The sequence below is a fragment of the Oreochromis aureus genome, linkage group 8 (assembly GCF_013358895.1).
Source record: "Oreochromis aureus strain Israel breed Guangdong linkage group 8, ZZ_aureus, whole genome shotgun sequence".
Lineage (NCBI taxonomy): Eukaryota > Metazoa > Chordata > Actinopteri > Cichliformes > Cichlidae > Oreochromis > Oreochromis aureus.
The window spans coordinates 31,344,354-31,370,357 of record NC_052949.1 but is presented as its reverse complement, the minus strand read 5'-3'; the positions used below and the strand labels follow the sequence as shown (position 1 = coordinate 31,370,357).

Here is a 26,004-nt window from a genome sequence, read left to right as displayed (position 1 = left end):
TTCCATCCCTGCAGCAGAGCACAGGGAATGATTGCTGACTGCTAATCCAAGATACTTGATGTCATGTCAATCCATCCCCTGAAGCACTGACAGCAGCTACCTTTGCCTTGTGTGTGGAGCAGAATGTGCCGCTCGAAGGAAGTATCTCTGGAGTTGGCGAAAGCCTCTGCTGATAGCTGAGGGAATCTCTTCTGCAGGTACGTCCGCTTCTCCATTGAGCCTAGACAAAAGGCCCCGCCCCCCAAAGTTAGGGTAAAAAGACATGAGATATAATTACAGGTTCTTAGCAAAGGCTTTAAAAGAATCTATAATAAGAGTTTGATGTTGTTACTGTGAGTCTGTGTGCGAGTGTTACATACTCACCGACTGTAGTGAACACTCTGCACTTCTTACTGAGCGCTATGGCGATGGCAGCCTGGCCCACGCCTCCTGACCCAGAGTGGATGAGCACGGTCTCTCCAGGGCGTAATCTGCCACGCACTACCAGGGAGTAATACGCTGTGGCATAAACCACTGGCACAGAAGCTGCTTGCTCCAGTGTCCTACACACACACACACACACACACACACACACACACACACACACACACACACACACACACACACACACACACACACACACACACACACACACACACACACACACACACACACACACACACACACACACACACACACACACACACACACACACACACACACACACACACACACACACACACACACACACACACACACACACGTGTGTGGTTTATGTAGCAGGATGTAACTGTGCTGCATGCTGGAGAAACGGCACAGCAGCACAGCTTCATGAATGAGACTAATGAATAAATGAATCCTGTGTCGGTACTCCGCCTTCAGGCTTGAACACTGAAGACTGTCTCACCTAATAATCAAGTACTTACACAATGCCTGTCTGCTCATTCACACACACATTCATACAGTGATTCTTTTATCTAACACACACCCACAGACCCCTTTGTCACCATATCAGCAGGTGTCTGTGAGGGTTCAGCTAAAGAGGATCTTTGTGTTACAGATGTGTAGGACGTCACTGCTGATATTGTATCTGCAGGACTAAACTGAGCTGAATTGATACAATGTTTCTAATCACGCTGTTTAGTTTGAGGACTTTCAGCACAAACAGCTTCATGTGTGGAAACAGACTGCCAGTAAAACTAGTAACTATTGGCATCACGTGAGCTTCTATGAAGGCTGCTGATGAGTAAACATTTTTATTTTATTTTAATGTTCATGTTAAACCTGCTGAGAACATTCAGAGTTCACCGCACACTGACCAGCTGTGGGGAACCTCCCAAAGGAACCTTCTGTCAGCATCCACGACCGTCGCCAGGCCTTTAGCAGGCAACAGCCCCATCACACGACGCCCGCTGGGGTCGCGACCAGAAAACTCCATACCCAGCATGCACTGCTTTAAAGCCTGGTCCCCTTTACAACAAATAACGAATGGAAAAGGTTTGTCATGTGACTGCAGCTCTGAATGTTCAACAACAGCATCACACACTATGACCCAACAGTGTGTGGCATTACTTGGTGTGTACAGACACACTACCTGGGATGGCATCAGGCGGCAGCTTGCCAGTAGCCAGCATGATATCTCTGAAGTTGAGCGAGCTGTAGTAGACGTGGCACAGCTGCACAGCAGGGCTGCTGCTCACAAAGTGGCGAAGTGGGGACGCGATCCAGCGCAGAGACGACAGGTCACCTCGTGTCAGCACGTTGACGTAAGCGGCCTCAGTCGGCGCTTCATTTAGATCTGAAACAGCACGCAGAAAAGCCTCAGTGAGCGCGGGAACTAAGAGGGAACCAAGAGGGAACTAAGAGGGAACAAGGCAGTACTGTCAAACTCGCTGCTGGGTTCAAACACCTGCAGCAGGTGCGCCTTACAGAGCTTTGTGAGAGAGCACAGCTTTACAATTAAAAGTCATTCTGACTGTGACGACTGTTTGTTTCATGTAATTTTACAGTTATACAGATTTTACGGATTCATTTTTGTAAAAAATGCAGCTGAATCTCAACTCTCAGAATGTTGCAGCGTCTTGAAATAGAACTGTAAGAATGACGTGTAAATAACAAAGTCATTATTTTTCTTTATGTTTGTGATGTCATTCATAGGAAGTGCGTCCTTCACACGTTTAGAGCGCAGGCCGAGACATGTGACCTGGACCCAAACATGACTGGATACTGACACGTGACCATCTGCAGCTCATTCTAAAAGGTTCACCTACGCCTCCTTAAATACACCGTACGAGTGCGAGTCAAACCATGAGTGATGAGCTGGTGTCTGAAGGTGCCCCAGCATCCGTCCCTGAACACGTTCATGACCAGATCCTTCTGCAGTACTGACTGCATGGACTGGTGGTCCTGCTGGAGGTCTGGTGCTGCTGAAGACTCGTTTAGATTGGACACAAACACACAGCTGGTGACAAAACGAGAGAAGACACACAAACAGGCATAAAGACACGTTTGTCCTGCTGTAACACATGAATAATACAACAGTGAACACAAAGTGTTGAACCAGGGCAGACTGAGCGTGCTTTGACACTTTCATTTTCAGAGCCGGACTCCAGCTTGGCCTGAACCTGGAAGTAGAGAACGAGTCCTCAGAGGTTTAAGCCTCTGAGTCAGGCCTGTGGGAACAACTGATCTTTATCATTTGGCTTTACACAGAAATCTAACAGAATGTATCCACTATGTTTCCACTGTACAAGTGAAGTGTTGTTAACGTCTGAGGAAGACTCACTGATTACACTCGTGCTGAGTCTATTAGAAAACTGTGCTTTGGCACATTAGTGATCATCAGTAAGATCCAGCAGTGCTGTTAGCATGTGCTAACATGGACTCTAAATCCTGACTGAAAGTCTTGGTGTGATCCTTTCTAAATAAAACCTGCAGTGTGAGAACAACGAGCTGTTAAGGACGGCTTACCGTATTCGGTTGCCACCAGGCTCTTGCCGTAAACAGTTGACCATTCCCACAATCCCACACTCTGCCTGAGAAGCAGTCAGCCACACTGGATGGTCTGAGGACTCTGACATCACTTCCTGCTGCAGAGCAGAGTCCCCACAGTTAGACTTTTAAACAACTCTGCTCTCTCTCATATATATTTCATGATAACACAGAGAAACCAGCCAATCAGACGAGCCCGATGAGCGAGCACTTTGGCTGCTGTGACTGTTTGGGGACAATGACAGACAGAGAGACAACATGGGACCGACCTTGAGCGTTTCCACCCACTGATAGTCTTTGCTGTCCACAGGCAGGAAAACCGGCTGTTTGCTCACAGACTGACGGCGACACAGAAAGAGGGCGGAGCCATAGAAAGACTTCCTGACAGCCACCAGGTTAAGAGAAGCCTCTGAGAGCACTTCCTCCCACTCAGCCTTCCAACAAAATCAGAATAATCAAAACTCAGCTGACAGCACGTCACAGGAGCAGAGCACGGTGTAAAATGTTCTGTTTAAAACACACCTGTGTGAGGAGTCCCTGCTGGCTGCTGCTCTCAGCAGTGCTGGACAGGAAAGCCACAGTCTCCCCCACAGTCTCCCCCTTCAGCAGCGTGTGGAGGAGAACAAACCCACTTTCTTTGGCTCCAGATGCCAGATTTGCTACCAGCAGCCTGGGCTCTGTCCTCACTGGACCCCATGCATGGTTACACAGCACCAGGTCTGCCCACACAGCAATGTCTCCAGCAGCTGGGCCGGTCAGAGGATCCCACTGAGCTGCAGCGACACCGAGCTCCTCCAGGGGAGCCTGGTGGGGGGCCAGAAGGTCCAGACTGGCCGCAGTCGCAGTGTAGTCCACACGAAGCATGGGCTGGATGTTGAGCAGGGACACAACACGAGAGAAGAGCTGGCCGTCGTCTGAGAGAGCCTGCAGGAGTCCGAGACGTGAAAATTATGAGTGTGTGGAAATAATCCAGCTAAATCCAGCTGTTTGTGAGTCTTACCTCCAACACTTTGATCCTGCCAGGTGTGCTGTTTTCCACCGTGATGTCAAGGCAATGTCTCAGGGCGTCGTTGACCAGCAGACCCTGGAGCAGGTCGTCTTTAAGCAGGCACACCCGCTCCTTCTGCACCACCTGCTCCAGCTCAGAGTGGAGGTTCCCATTGAACTCGAGGCCACAGAGCAGGGTTAGCAGCCGCAGCAGACTGGGCTCAGAAGGCTCACCGCTGGGAAGAGGTGCATCAGACCCTCCCTGTAACCCCGGGATGGAGAGCTTGACACCATGAGGGGCCAGCTTCTGCTGCAGTCTGTGGATCAAAGCTGGACAAGGAGGACAGGAAAGAAGACGGACTTTAGCACGATGTTTGATTTGATGTTCGTCGTCTCCTCACAAGGAGATAAAAACAAGTCTAACAGGTAACAGTTATTAAATACATACAGGGAGAAAGGTGTGAACGACCAGACAATCCTATGATATCCATCTCCTCACACAGTATAGATCAGATCACACATGCAAACATTATTTTGATCCATTTATCACTCATATATTTACTGCATGTAAGTGATGCGGGGCCCTGCATGCCCTGTGATGGAGAGATTGTCTGTACCTTTGCAAAGCCTCAGCTGCTCTGCAAGCTTCCCATTGGCTGTAAGGCAGTCCGTCTCCACATAAGGAACAAACAGGAATTCCTCCAGTGTGGGCGGGCTCTGCAGCTGCTGCCGGCGAGGGGCTACTGTGGCGTGCAGACCACAGATCTGGACTCCACCAGCAGTGATGCTGTCAAGGTAATGGCTTACGAGGACATCAACCGCTGCAGGAATCAAACAGAGTCAAACACCGAGCTGAAAGGGACCAAACGCTGTGAGCGAACAGCAGCTGGTGTTTTACACATAAAACAGTCGCATCATGTTGACATGACAGCCACAAACCGCTGTGCTAAAGTAACGATTAGGAGGAGTCACTGCTGCTGATCTGAAGTGACGGAGGAAAACACACCTTGCTTTCCTTCAGCGTACTCGCTGACTTTTTCCAGGTGTGCAGCCGGATGGACGCACACGGAGCGGATTCTGGTCGGCAAACGCAAACCTCCACCCGGCAGCCCCAAGACGATCATCTGCAACATGGTGTCCAGAAACGTCACCCAGTTTCCTGTCCATTCCAGCTTCCCACGGTCTCCTAGAAACAGCCAATCAGATTATTAGAAAAACAGTCCTACCAACATTTATCCGAGTATAACTAGAATCATGTCCTTTTATGTCCCAGCAGGACAAATAAGCCACAGATGCGGCGTACCTGCCGTGTTTGACTCCAAGATGCCCTGAAAGGTTTTTCCATAGTCGTAACCTCGCAGTCTGAGCTCCTTGTAGATCTCGTGTGCGTTAAGCTTCATCGAGACGTCGCTCCTGTCGGCAGCCTGCCGACTGATCTCACTGTGGAATGAATCGAGTGCCGACTCCTCCAGAATGCTCACCTTACCTGAAAACCATTTGTGCAGCGATTCTGAATATTCACGTGTTCATACTGAGAGTCAAAAGTCTGCAGACGAGTTTTACTCTGTCGCTGGAAAAACTAACTGTAACCTCTGAGGTTTTGTTGCACTGGTCAAGGAGCTTCACCTCAGTCTGATGGATGCAGCTCGGTGTCATGTGACCTGAGCTACAGCCGGCCTGTGCTGAACCAATCAGCAGCCGAGCGACACGGGAAACGTTTGTGTTCTCATACCTGTTTAAACGCTGCTGCACTAAATAATAAACAATATGTTTGTGGATATAATGTTGTGTGTGTGATTTTCAGCTACAAATGTAAATGATGTGTAAACTTTGGGATCTTTATCAGCAGGTCAGCCTGTGTGTGCTCATGATGGCAGCAAAGACGTACCGCTGACAGTCAGGTTTCCGTTCTCCGAAACCTCAAACCTGCTGGTGGCGGGCATGAGACGCACCTCCAACTGGACCGCACCTGTGACAAACAGTCAACAGCTTCATCCACTGCAACAATAACAATAATAATAACAATAATAATAATAATAATGCACTTATCAAAAACAGGGTTTTTTCACAATAAAAGTCACAAAAAACTGATTAAATGTAAAGATGTTGCTGTTGATTATTTTAGTAATGAAGTCATCTGTCAGTAAATCCATCAAGTCATCGAAATACTTTTGTCTTATTAACGAGGAAAAATAATTATTCAGAAGAAAAATCAGACTGAGCTGCTGATGCGTACAACGTCTAACCCTTGGATTATAGTCATGTGACACAGTAAAGGACATTTGTTAAAGAAAACATCTTTAAAATTATCTCAAAGGTCAAATTCAACTAGAATAACATCGATATGCAACCGAAACAAAGATGTATGTCAGTCTCCTTGGAAGGTTTCTGAATTTAATACAAGGCGTTAGGAAGGAAGCAAGGAATTAAGGAAGGAAGGAAGATTTTTAAATATTAATGCCAATATTTGATATTATTTCACTTTCAATCTGAAAAATTTTACAAAAGCCTCGTTTGACGTGGTTTAACACGCCGGCGCCTGTTAAACGAAGCATGGCACCCAATAACGAGCGTCGAGGATTTTCATAATCCAATCACGCAGTGAGTTCAGAGATTTAAACGCCACGTGTGAAATCGTCAGTGTGAAGTAACTAAGACGCTCAGCAGTCCTTACAGAGCTGTAACAATCTCACCGCCTCCACATCATCTCTTACTGGTTAAAGTGGGACTGACAGGATAGGCACTGGGCCGATCACATGACCTCACCTGCTCGACGAGGTCATGTGATTGTGGTTCGAGCCATTAACATGCCACGCTTCCCATACTTACTGACGTTTGACAGGATGGTGGCCCTGTGGATAGTCACATCCTCAAAGGTTACGGACGTCGTTTCCATGACAACCCCTAGACTCCTCACCAAGGTGCGCCAGGCCAGCACCAGGTAACCAGTCGCTGGGTAGAGGACACGCCCATCGATGCTGTGTCCAATGAGATAGTGGTCTGCAGACTCTGGGCTTACGTCTGTTTACGTCAATGACACAACGTTAAACCAAATCAGAAAAAGGCGTTTTTACTGCGATGGAAACGCTGGCGAGCGCACTTCTTACCAATGTTATACACCGCCGCAGAACCAGAGCCTCCTGAGCCCGACAGGAAGTGTTCCGCTTTAGGGATATCCCACGTCTGGGCGTGGTCCCACTGCACCAAGGGCGAGATCATTGGAGTGCCAACCGGCACAGGGTAGGTCACAGCGGGGCACAGGGCGTTGGCGTCCACGTTGATGCTAAAGTTAGAGAGTGGTGTGAGTGAGCAGCTGTCACAGTCAAACAGCCAACGAGGGAGGCTCTCCTCACCCGTTCATGAAAATTCTTCCGACGTTTGAGAGGAAAAACTCGAGGTTGTTGGTGTGGCCTCTCTTCATCAGGGGGACGACTGAACACGTCGGCTTCAGGCTGCGCTTCAGGATGGCCTGTGTGGAGAACTCAGTGTCAACATTTCAGTCACAGCAGCGAGTGAAACGCTTTAAAGCTGTGGTTTCCAATGGTAACGCCACCGAGCCACGCACCTATTCAGGGTAGTGTCCCTGTAAAACACATCACCCAGTAACATCTGGACACGTGTGTGTGGAAAAAAAGCTTCTTTAAAAAAAAAAAAAAAAAAAAAAAAAAATATGATAGAATTTTTAATATAACTTAAAAATTCAGAAGATGCAAAATGAATGTAGTTCTCCTCGGTGTTTATGAGCTTCAGACAGCGACGGCTGCTGAACGCTGTGTGGAGGCCGACACAGGAACACACGCTGCTGTGTGACCATGGTTTTGATTCATTTGGGTTTTTTTAAACTGTAGCTCAAACACAGCGAGTGCAGACAGGATCAGGGCAGGTGCCTGCGGCCCTGAAACCGCTGGACTCAGACTGGGCCAGCAGACAGTCTGACTGGTTAACACACGCACACAGACACACACGCGCACACAGACACACACAGGTAGCAGCCCCAAATGTGTGAACAGCACTGGTAGCAAACCTGCAGCAGAGCATGCGGAGCTATTTCCAGCACCACGGCGTTTTCAGGCACCAGGCTCAGGCCCTCCTGGAACAGCACGGGGCTCACGAGGTTGTTGACGTGATATTCAGCCGAGCTGTGCAGAGCCAAAGCAGAGTCCCACTCAGACTGAGGGATGCTGGTGCTCACCCAGCGTGGCGAACGCTTCTTTGGCTCTTTGATCACCTGCAGTGACAGGATGGCAGCTCATTAATATTCAGCACAGCAGTCTGCACCAGGTTTAGTGTGAATGATGCTGCCAGTGTTGGCGCCTGGCACGCTGACAGGACCAAGCATGGATGGGACGTGCGGCACTACGTACCTTCTTCAGAGCTGCGAGCAGGGCTGGAGCGATGGAGGCCATGTAGTAGGAGTGAAACGCCACCCCGGCACTGCGCACTTCCTTTGCAAACACTCCTTGTTGTTTGAGCTCGGACACAAAGGCACTGACTGCTTCCTGAAGAGTCAAACGTGGCACATGTTCAAACATCTGGGACCACAGCTGTACAACAGGACACCGCTTCCATAGTTTAAAACACACTGGGATCTATTATTCTGTCACCTGCTGTCACTCATCTGGAATGATGGAATAATGAGTTCACTGTATTTGGCTATAAATAAGTGAGAGCGTCACGGTGATCACATGTGTTATATAATACATGAAGCTCAGATAAAGTAGAGAAGTGCTGTATTGTGAAAAACCAGGAAAGCGTGTGACCTGAGGGCCGGAGATGGTGACCGTGTCCTCAGCGTTGTGGCAGGCTGGAACCACTCCCTGAGGACACTGAGCGATGCACTCCTCCCAGGTCAGCCCTGCAACACACACAGGAAGCACAAAGCTCAAACATGGCATCTGACCCTGCAGAAGCAGAGCCCTGAACACAACACTGAGTACCATCTGTTAAAAGAAGACACGCGCTCTCACCCACTGCAGCCATGCCTCCTGGAGGAAGGCTGGCCTCCTTGATGCAGCGGCCTCTCCAGTACGCAGCCAGGAGGGCCTCGCTGTGACTCAGGGACCGGTCAGCATAGCCACAGGCCAGCTCTCCCACCGAGTGCCCCACGATGCCGTCGGGCTGCAGACCCAGCTTGGTGAGCAGATCGATCTGAGCGATCTGTAAGGAGGAAAAACACGACCACTGGTGACTGAACCTGACATCAGGCGACTGACACAATGTCCCGTTTCTTTCCCCGGAGAAGTCGTCGGATTGCTCTGGCAGTTTGAGTCATTATCCACCTGTGAACTCAGCAGCCGTAGAAGGCCACTGCATGTTTATGCTTCTTCTTGTGCCCACAGATCGGTGCAGGCTCTTTCTGATGCTGTCGGGTTTAATTTGGCTCGACTGAGCAATGCATTCACAAGGTTTTCAGGAAGCTTGACCTCTGACCCCTGATGTTGAGGTCGGGGTCACTGAGATTCAAACTCATCTGACATTATCAGTAGGTACATCTAAGGTATCGATTTGAAGCTCCTCTCAGCCTTTTCCAGCCGAGAGGTAAAAAACATCCCATAATTCTTCCTCACTGTGAGAGCTCAGACTAAACACTCGTTTCCACAGAGTGAGACGTTTCCACGCAGGTATTATTTAAAGCAGGGGCACAGTGATTGGTCGGGTCATAAATAAATGTTTGTGCTGACTGTTTAGACCTCTTCTATAAACTCTGAGTCGTACACATGGATGTGTGCTCGACTCAAAGCTTTGAAAACAAACGAGTGTTGAAATGCTTCCCTTTTCTAACATTGGTGTCTGTGAGGCAGCATCGTTACAGTGCTGCAGTGCTGTACCTGTACTGCAGCCAGGCCAACGAATGCGTGAACTGTGTCTTCAAACGCGTCCTCCTGAGCCTCCATGAGCAGACGAGACACCACCAGGCCCGTCTCCTTCAGCGCTGCATCGGACCGCAGAATGGAGTCTCTGAAGTCTGGCAGCTGCATGAGACTGCGGCCCATCCCTGCCCACTGCGTCCCCATACCTGCATTACAGACACCGTGTAGCAACACGTTGGTATATGAGGTGTGTGCGTGCAGCTCTGCATCACAGCTGTGTTCAAACCCTTTTAAATAAAATGGCAGCAAACTGGAAACAAACTTTTATGTTGCCAGCCCAGCTGATGGTTGCTTAGTAACAACATTGAGTCTGGAGGCACGTTTCCTACAGCGTGCTCTCAGTGACTCAACTTCATTCCTGTTACGTTCTCGTTCCTCCATCGATCTCATCGTTCACCCCAAATCTGTCCAAACATCTTTGTATCATGTGAAGCGTCTCATACTGCGACTCACCTGAACAAACGTACCACAGAGGCCTGGCAGCGGCCGGCACCTGCTGCACTTCCACGACGTCGCTCTGAGAGCCAATCAGAGCGAAGCCTCGGTAGGGCATGCTGGCGGCGGGCGCTCCTGACACTTCATTCAGCAGAGACAGGAAGGCGTCGTCCGCAGCGTGTTCCTTCCCCTTCTGCAGGACGGAGCTCACCGCCGTCTCTGTGCGCCCGCAGGCCTGAAGCATTCTGGGAAGCTTCCCGGGTGAAGCTGAGGTGGCCGTTTTTTCTGCCGGACGAAGGATGACGTGAACGTTGGAACCTCCGAATCCAAAGGAGTTGATCCCTACGATGCCTCCTCGCACGGGAACGGGCCGATCGATGACTCGAACCCGACCGTCGGTGAGGGCGGGGATGTCAGGGTTAGGATCGACGAAGTGCAGGTTGGGGGCCCAGACTCCTCGCTCCAGAGAAAGCAGCACCTGCACGTCGCATCAAACACATGAGCACAGGTTTAATATGCAAAAAGCAAATAATTATGAAGGATTCCAGTTTAGCACAGGGCCAATGCAGAGCTCGGAAATGTGGCTGCAGCTCATAAAAAAGGCCACAGCTCCAGCTTCCTACTAAGCAGCACTTCAGAATATTTGGAAGCATTTTTATTTCCCTGAGACGCCATTAAAGGAAGAGTGGAGGAGGTGTGTTTGGGTGGGTGTGGCTCCACCCCGGCGATGGCTGCATACAGGACACATTGTGTTCATGATCTGTGTGTACTGTCTCTCAGCTGATTGTATGTTTACATCGTCAGACGTTCTCAGTGAGAACATTAGAAGACGACACTGTGGGCGTTTATCAATATGCGTACTTGTGCGTACTTGCGTTCTCGTGTACTCGTGATACGTCATCAGTCGGAGACCAAGTACTGTTCCAATTCAAAGTACGCATCAGGCCGAGAACGCGAAAAAGTCCCGGATGTGTTCTCGATCCGCCCGTTTTATCGAGCATGCATCGGTGTAGACTTGGGACAGCTAAATATCCCAGAATGCATTTCGTCCAAAACTCAACAGCGGACTCCCGGCACATCGTCCCCCCCCCGCTCGCGGACTTCTCATTGCTCAGGTTAAAGAAACTCCAGCAGCTGTCTATAGTATTGAGTGTCCACTAAAATAGAAATAAAAGCGTTCTAACATCTCACCTGCTTGTTTTTATTAAGGTATGTACACGTATGTACATGTACACTATTTTTATTAATAGAGGTTTCACTACTGAGGTTAAAAATGATATATAAGTCACTTAGATCACTTCTAAATGTTAATGTTTGGTTTATTTCAGTGTTTTATTTGTTCCTGAGTAAACCGGTTTGGCTGTGATTAAAGTTAAGCTTCATAACATGTTACTCACAGTTACATTAGGAGGGGACGGCAGTAAAAACTCCGGACCTGTGACATCATCACGTACGCTGGTGTTCCGACTGTACAAATAACGAGTCCGTGCTCGGGTACTTGAGAATTGAGAAACGGCCCACGAGTCCGTGCTCGCGTTCTCGGCGGGTACGTACTCCCGTGCGTTCTCGGCGAGTACGTACTCACCGAGAACGCGAGTACGTACTCGCGTACTTGGGCATTGATAAACGGCCTGTGGTTTCAAACCTTTGCCAGGGCAGCCAGCCCAGAGGCCGGCTCTGGATGACCCATGTTGGACTTGGTGGAGCCAATCAGCAGAGGCTCTCGCTTTGACTCGCAGAAAACGCTGACGATGCCATTCACTTCCTGCGGGTCACCGACCTGCGTGGACAGAGCAGAGGTTAAACGATGGTGGATCTGGGTTAGTAAGAGCACCTCTGACAGCTGCGTGCACTGACCTTTGTCCCGGTGCCGTGGGCTTCGATGTACTCCACCTGCTCTGGAGATACGCTGGCCCCCTGGTAGAGTGAACGAACCAGCCTCTGCTGCATCTCACCAGAAGGAAACGTCACCCCTGCGTGAGCACGTCATACAAAACCGGTAAACGAAACCATTTCTCCGATCGGCCGTGATGTCCGATTCTTTACTTGGAGTACTTCCAGTGCTTCGCTGGACCTCCTTACCTTGTTCTTTGTATCCGTCTGTGTTGTTGCCTGCGTTGATCACTGTGGCATACACTCTTTTAGCCACCGGTCGTTTAGTCAGCAGCACTGCCACTGCTGCCTCCGAGCGGCAGTATCCATTTCCTGACAACACAAACATGACGCTTTAACCCTGCAGCACGCTCGTGTGCATGTCACACATTGAAGAGAGTTAAAGGTGAGACACTAAATGTTCTACGTTATTGAGTTAGTCAAGAAATGTCAAAGTAAATGTAACACAGAAAAATTAAATGTGCAACAGCCGGAGGAGGAGCAGCTCCTCCCCATCGCTCCTAAACAGAAACTCTCTGTGATGTCACGTGATGTTTTACCTGAAGCATCAAATGACTTGCAGGTCCCCTCTGGACTGAGCATGCCCAGCTTCATGAACTGCACTGAAGTGTTTGGCTTGAGAAGCAGGTTCACTCCCCCAACTAAAGCAGCATCACAGTGGCCCTGCCGGATGGCGTGGAAGGCGTTTTCTAGAGCCAGGAGGCTGGAGGAGCACGCTGTGTCTATGGCAGTGCTGGGGCCTGGAGAACAAAGGCAGCAGGGTTAGAGCCGGGCGCCACATACGGAGCTGCCCACGGGGATCGTCCGAGCTGTGGTACGGTGAGCAAACCACAAGTCTACAGCACAGAGCGAGCAACAGCTGAGATGACCTCAGAAATGTTTGTGAGAACAGATCTGATTAAAAACACACAAAATATATCAGCAATAATTCAGTGGACAAATAAAATCAGAGCCCAGAAAGTTCATTCAAAGAAGTCCAGCTGCTGCACCGTGCATGCTCTCTGCACGTTTACGTTCTACCTGTCGACACAACACAAACACTACTGCACCTGACTGATCTGCAGACTCCTTTGCTACTCTAAGATTAAAGGTGATCCTGAGCTGCAGCAGAGTGTCCACCTAAACCTGAGTGTGTTTCACACTGGATCACGCTGACAGCACTGCAAATACACACGTGCTGAGCCACGTGGCGTGCACATACCGTTGAAGTCGAAGAAGTAGGACAGTCTATTGGCCAACATGCCGCGCTGGCAGCCCGTCATACTGTAGCCCAGGAGCTCCTCTGGATCTCTGCTGAAAGCTTCGCCCGCCTCGGAGCCACTCACACCGATGTACACGCCTGTTTTGCTGCCACGCAGCGTGGCTGGATTCAGTCCTGCAGCACAACATTTTATTTTCACTTACATGTCGTCTTTCCCCCAACTGCAAACTAAACCACAGCTCACAAGTCGTTTGCTCTCTCACCTCCATCTACAATAGCCTCATAGGCGATCTCCAGCATGAGGCGCAGCTGGGGGTCCATGCTGTTGGCCTGTTTGGGATGGACTCCAAAGAAGGCTGCGTCGAAGTGGCTGATGTCTTTGAGTTTCCCGTTCCTCTTTGGAAGACCGTACAGACCTGCAAACAGCACAATGTTACAGCAGCAGGACTCTGACCCCACACATGGTCCACAGACACTCCTCACACTGAGCACCAGGGTCCAGCACGTGAAGCAAATACAGCACCAAACACGATGCTGTGAGCCCAGACTGAGCCAAAGAGGGGAGGAAAATCCTCAAAAGGACGTTTCTCTTTTCCAGCAGAGACAGACGGAGGACATCTGAGTGCTTATTACTGCCCATGTGCAGCTCACAGGAAGCAGGCAAAAAGCACACAGCAGGTTTATTATCACACCAGTTAGGAATCACCAGTAAAACTTGGATAACGAAAAATGAAACCATGAAGTTAAATCCATATGATGATGATTAAAAACCACTGAAAGGCAGAACTTTACTTTTTAACAGGAAGTGGAATAAACTGAAGTGAGACTGGCAGTGATCAGATGAATCAACTAAAGTAAATAAACCAAACTGGTGGGAAAGGGCTGTTGGTTAAATCTGCTCCGTCCTCTGTTCCTGATGACTCACATTCATTATTTTACCTTCAAATATGTCAAAGTAGCTAAACTCAGCTCCAGCCTGCAGAGGCAACAACACTGCTGCTGCACAGTGCAGGAGGGTATCAGTCTTTGAAGAGAAACTCAGCTCAGTAAGTATGTTACATAGAAACTGAAGGGAGGTTTTTACCTGGTGTCCATCGCCGGTTATCCTCTGTTACCATATCCACACCATTGATGAGGTTTTCCCAGAATTCCTCCAGGTTACTGGACTCAGGCAGGCGGCCCGATATTCCAGCTATGACGATCTCATCCATGTTTATTTACTGCAGACACAGAGGGCCAATCAGTGACAAGCATTCTGCAGTTTAATGACAATGAATGTGGTCGGTGCTGGGGCCAGACTCATTATTCATGTAACCATGGCAACAACCATCCCAACAATACAGCACTCCATGCTGCACAGTACAGTGACCTAGAAAAAAAACAGGTCCGTGTGTGAGTGTGTTACTGTGTGTGTGTGTGTGTCCTCTCTGATCACACTGATGTTTGCAACTTTGTGGACACAATAAAAACACTGCTGCGTGTGACTGCGACCTGCAGAGCTGCAGCTACGCTGTTTCTCACAAAACCATCCATGTCCAGAGTAAAGCTGTGCCAGAGCCCAGCGCAGCATCACATGTAGCTCTGACCTGCACACTGTTACACCAACAAAGACAGCAACAATCACACTCACACCACTGTTTTGCTTTTGTGTGGCATTAAAAATGTGAAGACAGCCCGACCACGTTACATAACACTGACACAGTCCGCCCTGGGATTACATCTAGCCCGGCTCCTTCAGTGCACCATCTAATCTTGACCCAGATTACACCCCACTGTGAGCGTACGCAGACCATTTGCTAACTACGAGCTAGCTGCTAAACTGCAAAGTCACTGTGTGCGCACAGCTTGGCATTACTAATTCTATTCAGGGCACATCCTCCTTGTCTTCCCCCGTTCTCCCTCACTCTGTTCCCTTTTGTGTCAGGTCTCAGGGTTTCACTCTTCAGCAGCGTGCCACAACAGGACCTGACTTGTCAGCATCTTCACAGGAAGAGTGTGAAACAGTGAACAACAATGACACATACTCAACTTCTTCCATGACTCCACACTGTAACTATGTGTGGATCCACGGGCACTGCATGAACAGGAAAAACTTGTTCCTGGATTTCATCTCCACATTAGTTCCCACAAGCTTAAAGTCTCACCTCCGGCCCCAGAATGGCCCTTCACACCCCTGAGTTCAGCGCTGTGTTGCTTTAACACTGCTGTCATTAAAAAGTTTCACGTTGCACTGCAGAGGGCTCAGCCACTGACTTGATCCTTTCTGAAACAGTGCCAGGAATGAGTTTGGTTTCTTTTGTCAACATATTCTTTAATGTTACTGTCCTACTGCACATGCCTGTTAGCTTAGCTGGTCATTTTAAACTAACTTTGAATGTGAAGCTGATGAAGTGCTGTGAACGATGGTGACTGTAGTTTAAATCGATCTGACAGATGAGCGAGTCTAAAAAGAATCAATGCTCGGAGCCCTGAAGCACCGTGGTGACCACAGGGCACTGAGCCGCAGTAACAACAGTGCTGCTGTTCACTGGACCCAAGCACCAGCGTGGCCACCATACTGATCAGGGGGCCCAGGCCTCCAACACGTGCCTGTCCACGATTCTCGACTTCTCCCAGAATAACTGATGGAAGTGGGCTGTCACAGATGCTGATGAGCTACATCCCTCATCCTCAGTGCTCGCTCTGTCCTGGGATCACGTATCCCAGCTCCATGCTGTCACACAGCTGAGCTGCTGCCTGTTGCATCAGTGCCTCACACATCCACCGACATCACCTATTAACAAATAACCTGTTCAGGGTCTTTCTGACACACTGACCCTGTCAGCACAGTGAGCTCAGCTGAAGGATGCATTATTGTCCTCCGTTAAATGAAACACTGTGAAGGCAGTAGAGCCACAGAGAGCAGACCCTGGATCAGTCTATGATGGAGGTTATGGGAGGATAGAAAAGAACAACGAGGAACACTGAGGTCAGGTCCCGGAAAGAGGGATGGATGGACCTGCGCTCTCTCACAGCCTCACGTTAGCAGGAGCACGCGGTGACCGGTCAAGCCGGTTATCGTGGTGCCGACACCCGCACACGCGATTCGGCCGCACAAAGTCCAGTATGAACCTCGAACCGTGACCCCGCTGCCGCTGAGCTTATCACAGCTCAGGTCTCACGGTGGGGCCGGTGACACTGAACGTGTCCGAGCTCAGCAGGTAACAGCCGGTCGGGACCACAATAAGCAGCGTGCAGCAGCCGCGGGCGAGCTTACCTGTCTGAGCCGAACCGACGGATGTTCCGGTAAAATGTGAGGCTGAGCCGCTCAGCACGCTCGGTCATGTGTCGAGTCTTCAGCCGCCGTGGGTGTGAGAGCCTCCGTTAGCCTCCGCGCTTCATTCACGCTTTTTTCTCTGATGAACTTAAATGTGTCACACTCTGCCTGCCCACGCCACATGGGCTGACAACCGCTTGGCTCAACAGTCCAATGAGAGGAGAGGCAGGGCTCCGCGATCCAGCCAGTGATGGAGCAACTGTGTGGATGCGCGCAGAAAAAAGAGCCGGGGTTACTAACGGTCAACCGGCAGCGGCGCAACGAGAGCAGCCGGCAGATGGGACGCGATAAACTCTAAAGTCATCCTCCTATGACGGGGGGGGGGAACTGATAGCGTGCACGGGGCGAGGGAGCGTCTGTGTCCGCGGCACGTGCACGCGCAGAGCTGCTCAACGTTACACCGCAGCTGATGATGCGAAGGTGCAGCCGGCAACTTCTGGATGACAGGGGAAGCTGGCCAATCACGGAGCGAGGATGTGAGGCTTCGTCCAATCGCTGTAGACCTGCAGCCACTGTTGAGATAGGGTGATTAAAGGGCGGGACCCAACTGTGACGTAGCCAGGAGAGCTCGCGTGACTTGTCAGGGTTACTGGAGTTCACGGTTCAGAGTAGCATGATGGTGTAAGGAGCTGCTGACCTCCGGCTCCACCTGTGGTCAGTACTCATCAGCTCCATCCAGCTCATCGGGACTTTGGCTCCTCAGCTGAGGTGAAGTGTCCTGTAATGGACCACAACAAACACACTCATGTACACAAAGCACACAGCTCACCAAAGGAGCTGCCACACCATGACCTGTGTGTCCCACCTGGAGCCTCAGAAGCTAGAGCAGGTCTTACCCTGGAGCGCGTGTGCTTTGGTCCCTGGCTGATCCAGTCTGCTTGCCAAATATCCTCAGGCAAGATTTACTCACGCATCGATCCGAGTGTGTGAATGTGAGAAAAAACAGAAGAAAGTGCTTGTGTGAGTGTGTGACTCCGGCTGCTATATAAAAATAGGTCCATTCACCACAATGTAGGTCTGTGGATGGATGATAGCTCAGGTACAGCTCGTGTTGTCTGAAATAAATTCATGTCATACCTCACAGTAAAGCCTGTGTCTGTGGATCCTCAGGTCTGCATGACAAAGTCCCCTTGGGCAAAACGCTCAAGCTTAATCTGCATCCATGTGAGTGCTGCAGGCAGTGAGCGTGGCTTGTAATAAAAAGCACTCAGAGTTCTGAGCAGACAGGTGTGTCTCGCTGTCACAGAGCATTCACCTGTGTGTCCCTATACCAGTGCTGCCACACATGATATCCTAATGATGGTTCACTTTGTGTAGGTTTGTACACTTTGTACACACTTGTATTTCACAGATGAACGTTTCCCAGGTTTTCCACAGATACTACAATAATATCATGAAAGTGAAGGAGACAGTCCCAAACAACACACAGTGGGTCAGTGTACAAAATTAGCAGTGTGTATCAACTGTTTGGTATCTGCGAATATCAGGAATAAAAGGATGGACTGACAAAGGTTTACTCACATATTCCTGAGAGGTGAGAGGAAATGTGGCAGGGTGACAGGTGACAGCTGATATCATATGGAGCATATGGAATATGGTCTCCACCACTTATAAAATCTCTATTCCAGGGGAGAACTGCACCTCCTGTTTCTCCACAACAACATGTTACAGGAGTGGGTTTCTAAACCTGAGGAGATACAGCAGCAGCTGACTGAAACTCTGCTCATGTTTCAGAAAGAAGCTGCCTGTAGATTTGATCATGTGTCTTATAAACCATTACAGACACGGCTCCTGAGAGTCTCCTACGTTCATAGTTCACCAAAGCAAGTTGCTTTATTTACATGCAAACCTGTCAGTGATTGTTTTTGTCGCAGACAGGCCACTGTGAGCTTTTGTTCTGTTTCACACCCACAGTGTACGCTCATGACCCAGCTGATCTCTTTGGCAAAGCAGATACTTTCTCAGGATTAAAGCATGTTTTGAAGCTGCCCGTGTGGAAGCCACCGTGGTCTGCTGCAACAGTGTTTGTGTGTGACTGTCCTCGTGTGCTTAGAGACGGATGAACACCAGAGCAAATTACACACGACAGGACAAAACCTGAAACTTCCCAGTTGAAGGAGATGAAGATATACTGAAGGACAAAAAGACTGGAACAATGATGGGGACACATTTTAACTTTATAAAAGTAAAGGATTTATTCATGAGTATGTGAATTTATGTTGGAGTTCTAACCCACTGATCACAGTATTATTTCCTAATGCTCCTCAGGTTGGTTCTCTGTGTTTCGTAGTCCTTAGTCTTTCTGTAGATTCTGTTAGTTCACTTTTGTGACGCTAGTTTAGCTTCAGGTTTATTAGTTTCCTTCATGTGTCTTTACCTTTTTGTCCATGGTTCGTCCGTCTTTGCGTCTCAGTGTTATGTTTCCTGTTTTATTTTGACAGTCCCTTACTGTGTGTGTCCAGCTGTGTCCAATCATGTGTGTTTAAGGCCTCTGCTCTTCTCATACTATATGCTCCTGTGTGTTCTGTCTCTGTAGTTTCTTCAGTTATTGGATTTGGCAGAGTGTGTGAGAGCACAGCAATAAAGCTGTAATGCTCCTTAAAATCATGAATATTCCTCCCTAAAACTCTCACGTTGGTCATTTGATTTCTGTTCAGGTTTTTGCTGGTCAGGGTTTGTTTTCTCCTTCTGTTGCAGTGCATATGTGCTAAAGTTTTCTAATATATATATAACAATGTGCATGAAAACAATCACATCTTATTCAGTGTAACCTGTTTGTTGTATAGCTTCACTGTCAGTCAGTCATAGTTGTCCTGTTGTGTTATTCGAGTTCTGCTTCCTGCTCAGTTTGATGGACTCTGTGGTTCAGCTCCAGTTTCAGGTTTTTGGTCCCTTTAGTGTTTCTTATCCGTCCTGGGCTCTGTCTGGTTTGTCTTTGTCCTGCAGTGTTTTTGTCTTTGTGTTCATGTTTACTGTGAGTGTTCTTGTGTTTGTTAAAAATCTGGATAACAGTGACAAACGCAGAATTCCAGAGTTTAATATTGTAGATCAAACCTGTTACAGTATCAGATTTTGTACCATATTACAGCTAAAGGACTGATCGTTGTCTTCTTGTCCTCTACGTCAGTCTTTAACATTGTAGTTTCTGATCTTGCTGATCCTGGCAGGGACTGCAGGTCTGTTGGTCTTGGTAGTGCTTGACAGTGTTTTAGACTGGTTCGTCCTTTGCTGGACCTCAGTCTGGGATTGGCTGGGAATCACACCACTACCATGCACCATCATCTGGACTCCAGAGCCACCAAACCGTCTGCTCCTGAGTTCACATTCACCTTTTAGAGAGACAAAAGAAGTTCACTTACAGCTGTTTCATTTGTTGAATTCAGATCCAAAAACACACCAACAGCAGTCTGAAACACTGCACAGGTCACTGCGATTCACTGCAGTGAAGTGTCAGTGCAGGTTGGTCCAGTGCAGGTTGGTTCAGGGCCGCCTAATAATACGTGCCACGTCTACGATCTATAAACTGTTCAAAGACATCATAACTCCCACGATTTTCAACCAGCTGTTCATTACTTGGTTTGGTTACAAATGCTACAAGTGTATTTATGACATGTGTGCTCAGCTCAACTAAAATGATGCTTCCCATATATATGTGTGTTAGTACCACATAATGCCTAAAATGAATAAAAGAATTCTGTTGCTGATTTTTATGCAGTTCTGTTGAAAAACAACAACAACAACAACAGTAAAAAGTTCAACCTCTCCCTGACTCGTGCTGCCATTCCCACCAGGCCTCCACCATCATTCCCATTCCCAAAAAGACGGGAAACCTCTAGGCCTCACGTCTGTACTCACGAAGCACATCCCCATGACAGTGACAATAAAGGCAAATATTCTATTTTAAAATATAAAAAACTGATGAAATTAGTTCACCATCATCATCACTGAAATGGGCTGTCAAGGCTGAACAGAAGTAAATAAATGGTAAGTGGACGGGTTCTTATTTTGCATATTTCTGCTGTAACTAAGCACTCGGTGCTTTATACAACTTGCCTCAATCTCATCCATCCATACAAGCACTTTAAGTACTTTCTGTTGAACATTCACAGAGCAACCTGGCCTCAGTATCTTGCCCAAGGATCTTTGACATGCAGACTGGAGCAGACAGGGATCGAACCGCCAACCCTTCGATTAGTAGATGACCTGCTGGATGGACAAGAAGCTAAGATTTGTGGCTGTGGTCCGTGTTAGAGGCAGAGATCGTCTGTAGATCGATGTCTCTGTAAGCACGTGCACCTTTCTGCTCATCATGACCTCCTCTACCCGCTGAACCACAACCACCCAGAAATATTGGCTCAAATAAGTCATTAGTCCCAGAGTTCACTATTGGATGTAAGTAAACACAGAGCATAGATTCACTTTTCTCCCACAGTGGAACTGTACAAAATAAAGCAGCACTGTTGCTTTAACAGCTATCACAGACATCTCTAACTCATCACTGCCTTTATCAACACATCATTCAAACTTTGTGCTTTGTTTTTCTGGTTTCACAATTATTGACTGCTATGATGCCAATCACTGCAAGTCAGCTTTATCTGGTTGGGAAATTGTTCCCTGGAGCACTGACAGAGACGAGGCCACAGGTTGAGCAACAGCTGAGCTGTTGCCCTGTCGCTGACTCACACCGGGAACAGAATTTGTGTGTTTTATTAGTAAGTAATATAGAGTTACTGTACTTATGTCACTGGATCACAAACTAGATAAAAAAGGACATGAAATGAAGTTTTTCATGAGAATCTTAAAGGAGTTTGTGATGCTGATGTACTGGGTGTGAACTTGTTTTGTCTTCTAAGTAGGGCATGCTAAAACTGTGAGACTCAGTGCTCTAACTAGACTATGGTCACGTGCAAAGACTGTGAGTGTGCAGGTTCTTTATACAGACTGCGGCCTGTCTCCTCACAGCACTGGCCTGTAGGCGCACAGATAAGTGCATCGTGGGGCGGATGTGGATACCTTCTGAGTCCGCAAGTCCACGATCCAGAGTGTCCCACAGCATCGTTAATGAGCACAGCGATTCATCCGACACAGTCCTGGACATACCCAAGTGCAGCTGTGAGCGTGTCTAAAGAAGAAGAAGAGTTATTTTACACTACGGTTCTGTGAATCAGAGATTTATTCTTCTAACGTCTACTACTTCGTAGATATATAGACACAAATGTGTACTTGCATTTACAGTATACAGCATTTTTCTAGTGTTAGTGAACACTCACACATTTAACCATAGGACATTTAGGAACACCACTTAACATAACAAGCATGTTGGAGGAGAATACAGCCATCCAGGCAGGCAGTGAACAGGCCAGCTGGGCTTGGCAGTGCATTAATGCATTCTTTAAGGCTCTTACCTCAGACGTGTCTCTGGGTTTGAGCCCATGGCAAGTGTTAGCAGTCCCTTTGAAGAAAGCCTGGCTCTTTGTTGGTGGGATGTGCTGTTCAGCAGCAGCGGAAGCTCTCTGCATCAGTGCATACTGCAGCTCCTGATGGCACAAACACACTGACACTGTTTCCTGTGCAGCACAGACACGGACGTGTTCTTATTCAAGTAAAGCACATACTTTCCCCTCAAGTAAAAACCTCCCATTTTTAATTTGAACACATTAGACAAAATGCAGCCTGCACTCATGTGTCAGTGTGTGCTACTGAGGGATGGAGACCACAGCATTTGTATCCATTTCAAATGACATCTACAACAAAGTAACACATTCAAACCACTGTAACTGCCACAAACGTGCTGGAGAAGAGTTTATGACTGAGGACGTTGTTGGTGCAGATACCTGAGTGGTGAGCTGGTACTGCAGCTGTTCCACAACAGAAAGGCGGCCATGGTGGTCTCCTAGTTTCTCTGTGGGGGTGTCCTTCTCCAGCCCCCCTGGTGCTGTTGGACACACAGAGATATTTAAGGACCTCTGACTGTTTCATTTTTCATGAGTCTGTCTGTAAACACCACAGAATATGTCATCCACCTGTGGAAAGAATAATAACACATGCATGCTAATAATAGTCCATACGTGTAGAGTCTGAATCAGTTTTCTTTTTATGTAATTTTTTCCACTGCAGCCCCACACAGCACTGCTGTGTCTGTATCCATCCAGTAATAAAACAGCACGTTCTCATGTAGTCGCTGCAGAACATTTGATATACGTGTGACTCCCACATCCTGAAACTCTAAATGCTTTTGCTGTCGTTTGCTGTCTCCTCAAAAAGGCACTGGAGTCGATGTCTTACATTCCTAAAAGGAGGAAACAGCAGGAAAACCCACGTCAGTGCCAACAGAAACTGAATAAAAGAAGGCTAACTGGTCAGGTGGAGTGCGTGTCAGGCAGACTGATCTGAGATGAGATGATCACGATCAGGTGCCTGCTGAATGAAGACTCACAGGTGCTGGAATTCCTCACATTCCTTCTCTAAGGGAAACATACTTCATTGTTTCCTTTATTACCTCCTTTAGCATACAATTAACCAGAGCATTCTTTACAACAGGAGAGTAAATAATCCCCACAATTCATAGCGACACACCATCCGACTATTCTTAAGAGGAAAAGTGTGAATGTGTAGGTCCAGTTCAGTTTGATTTTGTACCTCCAGCGTCTACGTTTGTCCTAAAATTCATTTATGCTTCCAGTAAACTGGGATCAGCTGCAGGCTCCCAGCACAGCCACCCTGCTGTGCTGTATCGTGGTGTGCAGTGACGGGTGTGTAACTCTACCCTGCCGTCCATCGGCGGCGATCTGGGCACGGAGGCGGTTGCCCAGCGCTATCAGCTGCTGTTTCTCTCTGCTCAAACGGGCGATGCAGGACGCTGCCTGCTTCAGCCTGAGGCGAAGGAGCTGGGGGTCGTTTTTAGCAGGATGGACGCTCTTAAGCACGCCACACATCAGAGCTGGTTTCAGATACTTGCTGTCTCCTTGGAGCTGCTGCACCAGTGTCCTCTAAAAAGATGATGATGAAACCATTTTGTCCTTTCTAACAGTGATAGGTAGGGGTTAAGCAGATCAGTGGCTCCATCTCCACTGACAGATCAGTAAACTTCCTTTAGTACCTGCTGTGTGATGTCATTGGAAGCTGACTCCACACGTGTCACAGCGGGGTGCCTGCCACGTTCATCCAGACACAAACCACCTGAGGACCCACAGCACAAATATGATGCAATGATATGAGGGAGACACTGTGACCAACAAATACCAACAAACCTCAAAGATACAGGTTTCAGTCATTGTGGAAGATTAACATGTTCAACAACAGCCACAAACACCTCTGCTGCTTAACACCTTATGTTCCTCTCTGTGATCTACTTACAGTGTTTGTGGTAGCTAACGTAATGTTTTGGGGTTATATGGAGGAAATTAAAAGTATGAATAATACCAGCTTGATTTTCAGGCTGTGATCTGTCTGGATCGATGTGTTGTGGGTCATCCGTGGCTGAAGCCAGGCCCGACAGTGCTGTGACACCTCCTCGCTGCTCCTCGAGGTGCTTACCTGACAGGTGCACCTCCTGCTCCACAGGCTGACGGCAGTCTGGGTCCAGTTTTCCAGAGAAGGAGAAGGAGTGTTAAACTTTAGCTTAACACTCACATTATCCAGAGCTGTTACATTATACATTAAAATGAAAAATAGAAAATGAGTTCATGCTAATTCTAAGCTTTTCTTTCTTACACGCGATGAGCAGAGTGTCTGTGGCTGTAAGTTCAACAAAATCATGTTTAACAGAAGAATCAGCAGCAGTGATGTGGGTCACTGGGTCAAATCTATCTTAGCATCTGGAGCCCAATGAAAGGGTTTGTGTGTATAGTTTGTCACACTGATGCAGAAACACATCAAGGTTTGTGTACAGAGCGCTGACAGCACCTGCTGTGTTGCCTTTGGAGGCTGAAGATTCCTGATACAGAGGTTGCACTGGTGGCTCAGCATGAGGTAAGACTAGAAGATGGGCGAGACCTTCCATGTCCCTTCTCATCTGGGTAACCACAGCACGTAGGGCGCTGTTCTGCTCCTGTAGACGCCGTATCTCCTCTGATGCCAGAGAATCCACCTTTGGAGTGAGACCCTGTGGATTTAGATAGTTTTATGTCGTGTGAGTGATGTTTCACAGGAAGAAGAACAGGAACTGGAAATTTGCATTATTGTGTGTTGAAAGTTCAGATCAAAAATAGAAGAAACGATGAGACTGCAGGGACACCAACAACACAACAATAACTATAAATCTGCTTCCATCAGTACTGAACAGGACTATGCAGAGCTCTGTGCCGCTCTCAGACATGTGCATTACCGTACAGCTTTTTTAATTATCATTATGCAAATTTATGGGTACCAAAATTACAAATGTTTTGAGCAATGTGTATATTCATACTAAATGTACCTGTAATACCTACAGCATGTTCTAATCGCTCTAATAGGATATTATGGTCAACAGTATCAAACGCAGCACTGAGGTCTAGCAGGACAAGCACAGAGATGAGTCCACTGTCAGAGGCCATAAGAAGATCATTTGTAACCTTCACTAAAGCTGTTTCTGTGCTGTGATGAGCTCTGAAACCTGACTGAAACTCTTCAAATAAGCCATTCCTCTGCAGATGATCTGTTAGCTGTTTGACAACTACTCTTTCAAGGATGTTTGATATGAAAGGAAGGTTGGAGATTGGCCTGTAAGTCAGCTGAGTGAAGAGATCCTCAGTCATCAGTGATGTACAGGACAGTAAATTACTGCCACCTCGTGGCCACAACATCTGTGAGAAGTCAAACCAGTACAGTTATTTTGATAGATGTCCCACTTTAATAATCACATGCACCCCCAGATGGTGTGTTTGAACCCAGGACCTTCTTGCTGTGAGGTTAATCACTGCATCACCATGCAGCCCTTCTATTAGCTTCTGGTATTCATCTGAAAGTCTCATCTCAACTACTGAGCCAACATGTTGTAGGCAATGAGAGCAAAGTTCAATGAAAAGCTGAATGACAGCAGGAGCTCTGTTCTAGCACACTTTGGCTGAGCAGCCAAGCCGTATGCTGCAGGAGCACGATCATGTCGTGATCATGTCCTGTTCCTGTATTCCTGCTTGGTGTCTCCATGTCTGTCTTCTGTCTTTGTCCATTAAAGGCTAAAATATCATTTTTATATGATGATGGGCACATAAAACATGAGACTTTGCCTGGAACACTTTACAGCTTTGGTTTGCTTTGCTAAATCATTCTTTTCTCTTCCAAGTCATCTGAGCTATTAACAGCTAAATAAACAGGAAATACCAGAGCAGCAGAACATGACATAAGACTTATAT

At 47.9% G+C, this 26,004-nt stretch overlaps 2 protein-coding genes across 10 annotated transcripts in view; both read right to left on the bottom strand.

The window, feature by feature from the left end:
- Positions 1-17,841, bottom strand: part of fasn (fatty acid synthase) — a 30,488-nt gene extending 12,647 nt beyond the window's left edge. The window contains exons 1-30 of one of the 4 annotated variants that reach the window (XM_039616239.1): positions 17,750-17,841; positions 14,441-14,576; positions 13,620-13,772; positions 13,357-13,530; positions 12,695-12,895; positions 12,345-12,467; positions 12,120-12,235; positions 11,908-12,042; positions 10,281-10,740; positions 9,786-9,973; positions 8,925-9,114; positions 8,718-8,812; positions 8,322-8,456; positions 7,982-8,185; positions 7,311-7,426; positions 7,065-7,240; positions 6,787-6,978; positions 5,846-5,926; positions 5,261-5,443; positions 4,964-5,143; positions 4,575-4,778; positions 3,971-4,287; positions 3,493-3,894; positions 3,240-3,404; positions 2,950-3,068; positions 2,286-2,440; positions 1,574-1,777; positions 1,299-1,449; positions 364-542; positions 101-220 (exon numbers count right to left, since the gene is read on the bottom strand). In XM_039616239.1, coding sequence (XP_039472173.1) covers positions 101-220; positions 364-542; positions 1,299-1,449; positions 1,574-1,777; positions 2,286-2,440; positions 2,950-3,068; positions 3,240-3,404; positions 3,493-3,894; positions 3,971-4,287; positions 4,575-4,778; positions 4,964-5,143; positions 5,261-5,443; positions 5,846-5,926; positions 6,787-6,978; positions 7,065-7,240; positions 7,311-7,426; positions 7,982-8,185; positions 8,322-8,456; positions 8,718-8,812; positions 8,925-9,114; positions 9,786-9,973; positions 10,281-10,740; positions 11,908-12,042; positions 12,120-12,235; positions 12,345-12,467; positions 12,695-12,895; positions 13,357-13,530; positions 13,620-13,772; positions 14,441-14,567 — 5,245 coding nt within the window. In that variant the 5' untranslated portion in view covers positions 14,568-14,576; positions 17,750-17,841. Of the gene's footprint in view, positions 1-100; positions 221-363; positions 543-1,298; positions 1,450-1,573; positions 1,778-2,285; positions 2,441-2,949; positions 3,069-3,239; positions 3,405-3,492; positions 3,895-3,970; positions 4,288-4,574; positions 4,779-4,963; positions 5,144-5,260; positions 5,444-5,845; positions 5,927-6,786; positions 6,979-7,064; positions 7,241-7,310; positions 7,427-7,981; positions 8,186-8,321; positions 8,457-8,717; positions 8,813-8,924; positions 9,115-9,785; positions 9,974-10,280; positions 10,741-11,907; positions 12,043-12,119; positions 12,236-12,344; positions 12,468-12,694; positions 12,896-13,356; positions 13,531-13,619; positions 13,773-14,440; positions 14,577-16,612; positions 17,053-17,309; positions 17,331-17,749 lie in introns of those variants that run through there. The other 3 variants (XM_039616240.1, XM_031753129.2, XM_031753130.2) reach the window with 3 other exon arrangements.
- A 1,848-nt stretch (positions 17,842-19,689) lies between these two features.
- The window catches only part of ccdc57 (coiled-coil domain containing 57), a 44,594-nt gene continuing 38,279 nt past the window's right edge, over positions 19,690-26,004 (bottom strand). For all 6 annotated transcript variants that reach the window (XM_039616641.1, XM_031753133.2, XM_031753135.2 and 3 more), the window contains 8 exons: positions 24,578-24,776; positions 24,095-24,247; positions 23,772-23,851; positions 23,439-23,661; positions 22,507-22,607; positions 22,078-22,209; positions 21,686-21,794; positions 19,690-20,001 (listed from right to left, as the gene is read on the bottom strand). In XM_039616641.1, the coding sequence (XP_039472575.1) occupies positions 19,796-20,001; positions 21,686-21,794; positions 22,078-22,209; positions 22,507-22,607; positions 23,439-23,661; positions 23,772-23,851; positions 24,095-24,247; positions 24,578-24,776 (1,203 nt within the window). In that variant the 3' untranslated portion in view covers positions 19,690-19,795. The remainder of the gene's footprint in view (positions 20,002-21,685; positions 21,795-22,077; positions 22,210-22,506; positions 22,608-23,438; positions 23,662-23,771; positions 23,852-24,094; positions 24,248-24,577; positions 24,777-26,004) is intronic.